The sequence below is a fragment of the Gavialis gangeticus genome, unplaced genomic scaffold (assembly GCF_001723915.1).
Source record: "Gavialis gangeticus isolate Ggan-Ray unplaced genomic scaffold, GavGan_comp1, whole genome shotgun sequence".
Lineage (NCBI taxonomy): Eukaryota > Metazoa > Chordata > Crocodylia > Gavialidae > Gavialis > Gavialis gangeticus.
The window spans coordinates 7882997-7891309 of NW_017729012.1; the positions used below are offsets into that span (position 1 = coordinate 7882997).

Genomic DNA, 8313 nt, shown 5'->3' on the forward strand with positions numbered 1-8313 from the left:
GGAGGAATAAATGCAGCGAATGCTGCACAAACTGGTGCATAAGTGCTTGCAATTCCCAGCAGCTGGTTGTTAATAGCAAAGGCTAATAATACAAGCATCAACAGGAGCTCAGAAGCACATGGGTGGGCCTGTGAGCATCCTCCTCTAAGCACGTAATTGCACTCCCAGTCTCACAGTGGACACAAATTTGGCACAACCAATTCATTATGAGTAATTTAAAAACACTTCAGTGCTACCCTATTACCAAATCAAGTCGCTGAGGTCCTATTAGAGTTTGGGGAGAGGGGGCAGGTTGCTTGCTGGTTTGTTTTAAGCTACGATAGAATGCTTGCAAAAGTTTCAATGGACAAATACTTTCACTCTGAACATGGAAGGACACACTTCAGAAATATATGCTTGCAAACAATTTAAGACGAGCAAACGGAAGGTGACTATCTACCGGCAACAAGCAGGCATTTGCCATTGTGTAATGAAGACATCCTTTACCTGGGGTGCTTGTGATTTTAAAAATATCCAATGCACTGAACAAGCTTTGGCTTTACGATCAACCAGAGAACACCTTTGTTTCCGGACTGCCTCAATGCGTAATGCTCTTTTTAAATAACTTTTAAACCCAGCTGCACTGGGTAGCCTGAGGTTAGTACCTAGGGATCATTCACTACACTGCGTAGTCCACATTCATGACTGATATAGCCTCACATTTATATTACATTACACACACGTTCAATTCAACACTGTCCTTAGCAATAAAGGCAATGTCTGATCCTTACCTCGATAACGTTATGGAAAGGCAAGCGTTGTCCATATTAGATTCATAGGTTTTATTTTTCTGCTTGTAGTGCCACCTTGTGGCACACAATTAATTCAAAAACTACTTAAGGTACACGGCTATAACAACATCCCTTCACCCAGGGCAATAATCCACAGAGCTTGTTATGACTTGTGCACCTTGAAAGTATGCAATATTTTCTACTGGTACATACATCCAGTGTTGCAAATGTATTACGTTACTATAAATCCCTAAATTACTCATCGCATCTACTTTGTTGGTTCTTTTACACAGAGCTCGGCAAGGCCCCCTGTGTTTTCTTCTGAGCAGTCTATAATCAACCAGAGGAGAGGTTAGACATTCAGAATATTTGTGGAAATGGAATATGGCGCACAGTCTCTATACAATCCGAGATAATAGAGACTCCAAGCAATACTGGAACTGTCCTTCTCTAGAAAACTGGCGGGCCATTTACCAATTAACTCCACGGGCAGGTTTGAGCGCTGGAGGGCCTGGCAGAGGTCTTAGAAATCCTTCTCTTAAGTGTCTGACGGAGCGACAAAATCGGTCTGTACAATTCCCCAAGGTCTGGAGGCCCACCGCCTGAATAACTAACTCCCTGAAGAGTTCCTGCCGGAGTAGAGGCATTGCTATTTTCTGGTAGAGATGTCAAATTCACGCTAATGCCAGCTGGCTGGCTGCGAACACCAGTCCCTCTGTTCACACACATCACGGCAGCACGTGGATGCCTCCGGGTCTGAGCATTTAACTACAGCAGCAAGTTTCAGACCAGAATTCATCACTACCCTGCCGCACTACTTTCAGTTGCTCTGCAGGGCTGTGTGGTCATTCACTCTAGAGAAGAACAACCACACGACTAAATCAATAGAAAAGTTACATTTGTTACCTAACCAAACGTCAAGTCAGGTTAATGTCGAGACAAACACAAAGTGAGCTGCACACCTGCCAAATATCCTACTTGAAAACAGGCAAATGTAATAGGAACGTTTTTCTGGTTCATTTTCTATAAAGGGGATAAAAAAAGTACTTAACCTGTGGACTTTTAAAAACCTACTGAAGGCAAGGACTAGTTATGATTTGGTAAAGAGGTCCCCCGTCCTGCTCCATCTCCTCAGGGCTTGCTTATACAGGGAGGATATCATGAGGCAGGCTAGGGTGTGAATTCACAGAGCACTTGCTGCAGCTCTGGAGCAGAGCAGGTGTTAGGTAGCTCATTCCACTTTGAAAGAAACTTAGCAGACTGAGTAAGCTGCCTCAGGCTTGCTATGTGTTAACAGCCCCCACAGTCAGTACAGAGGAGCAAAAATTCACACCCTACCTTGCTTTATGGCAACTCCCTTCCCTGTGTAGAAAGAAGCTCAAGGCTCGTCTCTCCTGCAAGCTCTCTACTGTGCTGCTGTGACTTGATGAAATGACATACACGGACATCTGGGCTGCTGAAAGATGCTTCACGCTTCACAAGACTCGCAGTTTATTCAGTCCAGGACGAAGGTTCTGCTGAACATGGGTGAGACTATCCTGCTAATACACAAGCCCTCCAACATAATCCTGTTTTCACTGGCTGCAAAACCTTGAGCTGCTCTGAAAGTTTGAGGGAAGGGGAGGAAGAGGAAAAAGCCACAGCCTGGTTTAGCTCACCGTCAGCCCCAGTACTAATGGGGACAGATCAGGTCAGGTGTCATCTGCCAAGTCCACAAAGGACTGGTTAGACCTCAGTGACCTCGTTCAAGACCTTTACTGACTCCACAGCAGCAGCTAGTAAGGGGCTAGAACAATGCTCTTCATAACATCTGTGCCCAGGGCCAGGCAACAAAAAACGTAGTTATTTCACAGAATCATAGAAAGTGAGAGCTGGACGGGACCTCAGGAGATCATCTAGTCAGTCCAACTGCCAGCTCAAAGCAGGACTCCCAACCATTTCAACCTCTCCTGGAAACTGGAGCTGCAAGTCAATAATATATCAAGTAGAAAAGAGCAACATTATTAGGAGGAAAAAAAAAAAACTTGCTTTCAAGAAAAAAGCAGCTGCCACTCAAATCAGGTCTAAGATGCACACCCACCAGGCAGGTGGAGGTACGTTGATTTTTCCAACAGAAGCTACTGAAGCCATTCAAATAAAACTGATCAGTTCTCTTGTTTTGTAAGGTACTCTGATCTCTTGTGTAAGCTGCCCTGAGCCTTTGTTGGGGAGGGCAGCATATCAATCTAATTATCTAATATATATATATATATATATATATATATATATTGGCTGTCACAATTTTGAAAGACATCAAATCACTGAAATGTCAAAAGTCACTGACTGAGCATCTGGAACTGAGCTTGTTGAAGTCTTTAAGCAGGTTTTGACAGGAGTAGTCTCTTTAGCGGGGGCTGAGAAAATAGTCTTCATATCCGCATATTCAACTACATCAGTTGAACAGCACCTTTACTTAAGGCTCAGGAACTGACCAGAGGTTGAAGCAGGGGGAAAGATTTTTATTCCTTCGCCAATTTATAGAATGACATCTGTGGGTTCTTAATTCTTGACGGACGTGGTAACCAAAAGCAATCAAGTCAATTCGCTACCGATGGATATCTCTGCGTATAGAGACTAATCCAAACAGGATTTTTTTTTTTTATTGAAAACTTATTTTCATATGTTTGCAATACATTCAAGATGTTTTTCTTTAATTGCAATAAAAATATTGTTTATGCATGTAAAAATTTACATTCTGTCCAAACGAAGCTCAACATAAATCATGAACAAAATAAAAGTCTAGCCAATCAAATGAACATTCACCATTTTCCAAAATAATAATTAAAAAGTTAAGAGAATAGCTGCTTATATGTTATATGTATGTTAATACAGTGCATCGTCCTGGTTGTACTACACCCTACATTATACCAACCAATAACAATCAAGCTTTCTTTAGATTATAAAGATTACATAAAGGACAGAAATGCAAAAACAAGATTAAAATCAGTGATCTAAACAAAAAGTTTCCTGCTTGCTGATTTCCACATTGATCAAACTCAGCCACTTAAATCACCAATTATAAACCGATCCGCCACATCTGTTGAAAATAAACAAATACTTGAATATTTGCTGCTACTCTTTAATAACATGCAATCCATTGGCCATGACTGATCTGAAGGGGGGAACAGATTCATTTTCTAAGTAGCTTTACTGACTAGCTGCCAACAGGCCACGAAATGTTCATAGAATCATAAGACAATGAGGGACCTCAGGAGGTCACATCTAGTCCAGCCCCCTGCTCAGAGCAGGACCGACCCCAACCAGATCATCCCAGCCAAGGCTTTGTCAAGCCAGGCCTTAAAGCCCTCCAGGGATGATGGGGATTCTAGCACCTCGCTGGGTAACCTGTTCCAGTGTTTTACTACCTTCCTAGTGAGAAAGTTCTTCCTAGTGTCTAACCTCAACTTCCCTTGCTGCAACTTGAGCCCGTTGCTCCTTGTTCTGCCGTCTGCCACCACTGAGAACAGTCCAGCTCCATCCTCTTTCGACCCCCACTTCGGGGAGTTGAAGGCTGCCATTAAATCCCCTCTCAGTCTTGTCTTTTGCAGACTAAATAAGCCCAGTTCCCTCAGCCTCTCCTCACAACATGCAAACTGTGTTTATTTGCAAACAGAATTACTTTTTGTAAGCAGATATGTTTATGTAGTGGTAAATAATCATCCCAGAGGAAACTGCTCTTACACTGAATGTTTGCAGATGCACGCACACACAGAACTAAAAGATCTGATCGCGTTAGTATCTGATGGGCAAACAACAGAGCTTGGTGTTGGGGGAGGCGCAGAAAGAAGGGGAGACAGATGCTTGTTTTCCACTGGCTGCGTAACTCCTTCCTTTTTGTTTCTATTCTTGCACAATAGTAAAGAAGTATAGCACACCAAAGCCAGTAAGTGTTCAGAAATTACCTATAATCCATTTTTACAAGCAACACTTCCCCTTAATTCAGACGGAAGGTGATGTAGCTACATTTCTTTGGCCCCCAGAAAGCTTTTGGAAAGCATCTCAAGAAGATGCACGCTTCTGAAAGCATCCCACATGGCTCTCATTCACCGTAAGCAGCGGTGCCCTGTTGCATGGAGCAAACATGAGTTCCTTGTTTCCTGATGTACTTTTTGTGCTACTGACAATGATTAAAGCAGCTCTGGAAGTAAACAAATCAGGGATTGTTTCACAAAATGGTTTTAATTATTTTTGTGCCAGTGAAAGCCTTAACAACAACACCAAAATCCACGGCAGTAGTTTCATAATCGAGGAACTAACCCAGAAGGCAAAACACAAGAAACAAACAAAAACCCCACAAAACAAAACAGTTGACTGTAGAACAAGGTCATCAAACATACAGCAAAAAAAATTGGCATGCTCATAAAAGCAAAAGATGCAAAAGCCTGTAAAATGAACGTTTTCCGTAACTGCAGAAGCATACAACATTGGGTCCTAGCACTGATATGGATGAAAACTGCCATAAGTTTTTAAAATACTTTATAATTATGCTACTGTTCATATAAAGAAAATACAGCGGGACGGCTCTTACCAAATACAGCAGAAAGGTATGAAGACCTGTTCCGAGTCCAACAGAGGACAGAATGCCTAAGCCTACCCAGTAGGCACACCAGAAGCACTTTTTCTCCATATACCGCACATACTGGAAAAGAAGAATGACAAAACAGGAATGGCGATTACCCGTGGAAGAAGAAAGGAAAGATGCCGCACTACTGCCTAGCTACTTGAGAAAAACGTGTCAGCGTTAAAAGGACTGAGCTGGACTTCCTGCCAGCTCTCAAAACAAACTAACCTGTGCTAGGCTCGGCTAGGATTAAAAATGCTGTAGGCAAACGGGGGATGTTCACTCACATGCAATGGGGTTGGTCCCCAAAGGATATTATGCTCAGTACTGTGGCTGTAATTCCTTCCAACCACCTACATGGTACAGGCACAATGAGAGGCAGCTGGGCAGGGCAAAGAGGTCTGCCAGGCCTGTCCCCTTCCCTCATGCAGGCAAAAGAGATCTTGCTGAACACCTGTTAGCAGGAGCCACCTAATAGTAAAATGGGAGTTCATTCAGCCTTGGCCCCTAAGCCAAGGGCAGAACTGCCAGTGCCCTACCTTACACTGCACTCGTAAGTCAGGCACTTGTCCACAGGGAAGAGGATCTAGGTCACCACCTTATTTCAGAGAGCCCAGAAAGGAGATAACGATTTTGCCACTGCCTACCCAAGGTGGGCTTGAACGTTTCTGTTCTGTTTAATGGGAAGACTATGCCGAGAGGAATTCTATTTAAGGTATGGGTCAATTAGCTACAGCATTAAAAAAAAGGTGCGCCTGTGTGTAAAATGGAACAGCAAGCACAGGAGCAACGCAAGCAAACAGGATCTTGGGTTTCTAGGTCAAGGGCAAGGCACAGCAGAGAACAGGGGAAATGAGCATTAGATGTCTTTTTCGATACATAAATGATGTACTGTGGTGCAATTATAAAAGATCTGGCTTTGCGAGATGGAAACCCTGCACCACAAATGCGCAGCTAAGAGTAGGTAGGAGGTGCGTTCGAGTGGACTCGGTATGAAATCTAGTCATAGGGGGTGGACACAGGAGTCAGAAGGGTAGAAGAGGCAGCCAAATGCCAGCCCCCTGCTTGGCAGCCCTTTCAACCCAGCTCAGCAGTCTGCTGGAGAAAGACTCAGGATGGGGAAGAGGAGGATGCCATCCCCTTAGCATATTAAGGTGATGGTGCCATCCCTCTACGTCACCCAAGAGGCAGGCAAGTATTAAACCCATTTCAAAGGAGAAGGGATACAAAACAGCAGCAGCATGGAGATTTGAAGGCATAAGCTCCTGGCCCCATGTTCAGAGCATCCTGTGTCTACAGATAAAGGCCACCCCATATAATTAGGAGACCTCTCTGCTACGAAGAAGGAAACATCTGTCTGGGAGCTCTGAAGCTTTTTATCATAGCCATGTTTAGCCCTAGCTAAACAGCGTGTACCAGGGTCAAACGCTCACTGACCACAGGTGTGGAAAAGCACTGCTGCAGCTCTGACGACGGTTACTTTCTTAGCAACTAATGGCAAGTGGAATACACGTCACTGGAGTGTGACGGGCTCACGGATACAACCACTCTTCCCCCATCATTAACACTGATGGTTCTGCAGGTGGGGGGCGTGTCTCATTACACAGAGAACAAACACCCTCAGGCAGTGGAAATGGTTAACCAACATAAAACAAAAGCTCAGGAAGATGCATTACAATTCCAGCATGGCATCATTCAATCCCTCATGCATGCACTCCCATGAGGTACGTCATTCAATCCCTCATGCATGCATTCCCATGAGGTACGGGCAGGAAGTGACAGCCCTTCCCCTCCCTAGAGAAAATAACTCGTGTATCCTCTACCTGTTGATGTATTCCTTCAATATAATACGTAGCTGTAAGTGCTGCAAGCAGCAGTAAAAAAGACACCAAGATACTTCGGCGATGCCACAATCTGAAAAGACAAATTGCAATTAGGGCTGCTTGCATTTTCCATGCGTGTCAAAGTCATCTATTTATCCCCATAAGACAATTTTTTAAGGGTAAAAAAAGGGCAAAAGGAAAGCCTAACTAATTCGCTATGGCAAGATACAGTTCAGTGCTCCCAGAATGGAACTGAGGAGTCCCGATTCATGGGAATCCCCGATATCACTTGGAAGTGGAATAAAATCACCCTGTACTTCTACACCACTTCATTCAAGTAGCTCAGCATTTTGTATACGCTCAACACTCAAGGTAGCTATTACTGCAGTACAATCAATTTTCTTAAAGTCTCGATCGGGGGTAGCAAAGGTATAAAGCAGTCAAGTAACTTGCCCAAGGTCAAAATCAGGGGGAGGGCTGAGAATAAAAGACAGAAGTCCTAATTCTGAGCAACACACTCGGACTGGTAGGGTGCAGCAGCATTAGGATGGGCTGCCTCAGCACTGCTTGGGTTCTCAGTCTACTGACATTCACCCTTGAAAAGCACCTTGGGAGAATTTCATGTAAATAAATTCTAGCTAATTATCAAGTGGACGGAAACTATTGGTGGGGGGCAAATAGGGGGTGGGCACGTTTCCCCGACATAATTTGAGATCCAGCTACTTCTGCTTTTTGGCCTGGGTAGGTTTTACAAGGCTGCAATAAGAGATATTTAGATTATTTTTCCTAGCAATCTAGCTCACCCAAATTGTCAGCTCGTGCTAAATGAAGCAAGCTTTAAAATTTCCTATTCCTACGTTAAAAAAAAAAAAATGAAACTATTGACTGGAATCTAAGGATTTCTCTTGTCAGTTATTTACAAGCAGTTTCACTAGTCCTCGTGCCCACCCCCCACCACCAATTTTTATAATTTACAACCATATTTGCCTATTTTCAGTTTTCCCCTCCCTTGTCACTTTATGGAAAATCTCCCAGGGCGAAATCAACTGTACTGCAGAAGCAGTGACTGATGCCCTCAGAAGACTAAATTAGGCTGAACACCCCCCCCCCCCCCCCCCCC

General features: G+C 43.8%; 1 protein-coding gene across 1 annotated transcript in view; it reads right to left on the minus strand.

The window, feature by feature from the left end:
* VMP1 (vacuole membrane protein 1) overlaps nt 1-8313 on the minus strand; it is a 109223-nt gene that overhangs the window by 74939 nt on the left and 25971 nt on the right. The window contains exons 5-6 of the mRNA XM_019511133.1: nt 7194-7284; nt 5338-5448 (exon numbers count right to left, since the gene is read on the minus strand). Of these exons, the coding sequence (XP_019366678.1) occupies nt 5338-5448; nt 7194-7284 (202 nt within the window). The remainder of the gene's footprint in view (nt 1-5337; nt 5449-7193; nt 7285-8313) is intronic.